General features: G+C 39.1%; 1 protein-coding gene across 1 annotated transcript; it reads left to right on the forward strand.

Moving 5' to 3' along the window:
- The first annotated feature begins 1139 nt into the window (after nt 1-1139).
- LOC131650588 (uncharacterized) lies at nt 1140-2012 on the forward strand. Its single transcript, XM_058920291.1, has one exon. The coding sequence runs from the start codon at nt 1140-1142 to the stop codon at nt 2010-2012; it is 873 nt and encodes a 290-aa protein (XP_058776274.1).
- The last annotated feature ends 482 nt before the right edge of the window (nt 2013-2494 follow it).

A 2494-nucleotide genomic window follows, 5' to 3' on the forward strand; every position in this document is an offset into this window, starting at 1 on the left:
GAGGTCTCATGGACCTTTCTTTCTTCATTTTTACGCAGGAATGGGTGGCGCTAAGGGAAGAAAGGGTTCTTCAACCTCGTGCTCTCGCGGAGTGAAGGAGGTGAAGGAGGTGAAGGAGAAGAAGAAGGTTTTGACTGGTTCTGCTTCTCGTCCCCTGGGGGTCCATGGCTCGGACGTGCAGACTCAGTCTTCAGGCGTGAGAGTCATGATCAACGCTGATGGTTCTGAGACTGAGTGGGATGAGGATTGATATAATTATCTTCATTCGGAGGAGTTCGCTCGTCGGGCAGAATAACGTGTTTTTGTTTTGTTTGATGTGTATTTTGTAACGCTCGTCGGGCAGAATAACGTGTTTTTGTTTTGTTTGAAGTGTTTTCTTTTGTTTTGATTTCGGATTGTATCTTTCGCACAGTGTTTTTGGATTGGATTTATCATCTTAGTATTTTCAGTTTATCTGTTGCTTATTTTTATTTGGCGTTTGCGTTTAATTAAAATGCGAGACAGTTTAAGAAAAAACATTAAAAAAAACACAGTTTCTGCATAATTCGGAAGTTCATTTCCGAATTCACCCCCATGAGGTGTTTTCGGAAGTTCATCTCCGAAGACACCCCCCATGAGGTGTTTTCGGAGATGCACTTCCGAATTATGGAAATTTTAAAAAAAAAAAAAGCGCTTCGGAAGTTCATTTCCAAAGCAGGGGTATTTTGGGATTTTTGCTGGGGGTGACCCCCATAGGGAGGTGGCTAAAGAAATTTTCTTTATTTTTTGTTACAAGTTTTGAAATTTGAGTAAAGAACGTGTATATTTCTCAAAGGAATGGAAGAGTTTATTACTCTAGTTTTAGTATATAAATGAATAATTATCATCATCATTTTTAGAATTATATGTATTTATATCTTTTACTTACTTTACTATTATAATAATTAACACTTAATCTAATGAAAAAATAATCAAATAACCGTTAACGGCTTTCCTCACCAATAACGGCTCTTTTCACGGTGGTAGCAACGCATCGCAACTCTCTCCTTCTCCTCTCCTCTCCTTCGCCTTCCCCCTCTTTCTCCTCAGTCTCAGCCATGGATGTAGATGTCCTCTTCCCTTAAGCCATTGCACATTCGAAGGTAACAAATCATCCAAAAATGAGAAACACGATTGATTCAAATCGTGTGAAATCCTTTGCATCTGTGGTTTCAAACAATGTATGTGACATACCTTTGAGCCAGTTGCCTACACCCTGCCTTAAAGGAGACAGATTAGAAATCACCATTCCTGAAGATGAGTATAAGCTTAGAGTGGAGGCTTGTAAGCACAACCTTCATGGAAGAGTCATCTGGTCAAAAGGGGCGGTTCCTTTAACAGTCACAAACTTAAGAACCAAACTTTTGGAGCTCTGGCCATCAATTGGAAAATGGGGCATAACTGCTCTTGGAAAAGGATTTTATGAGTTTGTCTTCTCTTTGCTGGAAGATGTTCAGCGTGTCAGATTTGTGAGTGCCTGGTCCATACCACAGGGAGTCTTGAAGCTATTTCCATGGACCAAGGATTTCATACCTTCGACCATGAAACAAACCTCTGCACAGGTCTGGATAAGAATACATGACCTTTCTCAGGAATATTGGCGACCAAGAATAGTATTTGCAATTGCAAGTAGTATTGGAACGCCTATTTGCATAGATTTTGCTTCAAACAAGTCGGCCTTTGAAAGACCTTTTGGACATTTTGTCAGGGTATTAGTAGATTTAGGTCTAACAAAGGAATTCGTTTACAAACTCTTGGTTGAAAGGGTTGGATTTGCTTTCTTTGTGGACATAGAGTATGAAAAAGTCCCTGAATTTTGCTCTTACTTCTCATGCATTGGACACAATATTTCTTCTTGCAAAAGGAAGGAGACAGTTCTGAAGGGAGCTGATGGTGATAGGAAGAATAAGAAAGGTGTAGACTCAAAAGGAAAAAAGGTCATTGAAGTGGTGAATACTGAAACTCCAGGTGAAGGGACTGATGAAGATCCTTAATTGGAAAAGACTAAGGAAGGTCATAACTTCAATGTGGGGGAAATCTCTGACCCTAAGCACACTCAAAATGATGTGGTTACAAGCTTTGCAGTTGTTAATTATGTAAGCAGACCTTCTCCTGAAGAAGAAGAAGAAGGACACACAGACAGTGAGTATATTGATGCAACACAATTGGAGGAACAAGTTCCTGAGACACAACTTGATGAGACACATAAAAAACAAATTACAGATTTTCTAATGGAATCATTGTTGCACCCCAAAATTTGCCCTCTTCTATGTGCCATAAGTTATGATAGACGTTTACTTCGTCAATCAAAAATCCAAAAATAATATAAAACTCTCATGGATTATGGATATTAGAATTCATTTTAGGGTGCTTATGTTTACGAGTCCAGTGCAGAGTTTTGCCTTAACTTTCATGTAGTGTGATGCTCACAATCAAAGGTTCTTGTGGTTCATCATTATTCAAGGTTTAGTTCCAA

Source organism: Vicia villosa, linkage group LG2, assembly GCF_029867415.1.
Source record: "Vicia villosa cultivar HV-30 ecotype Madison, WI linkage group LG2, Vvil1.0, whole genome shotgun sequence".
Taxonomy (NCBI): Eukaryota; Viridiplantae; Streptophyta; class Magnoliopsida; order Fabales; family Fabaceae; genus Vicia; species Vicia villosa.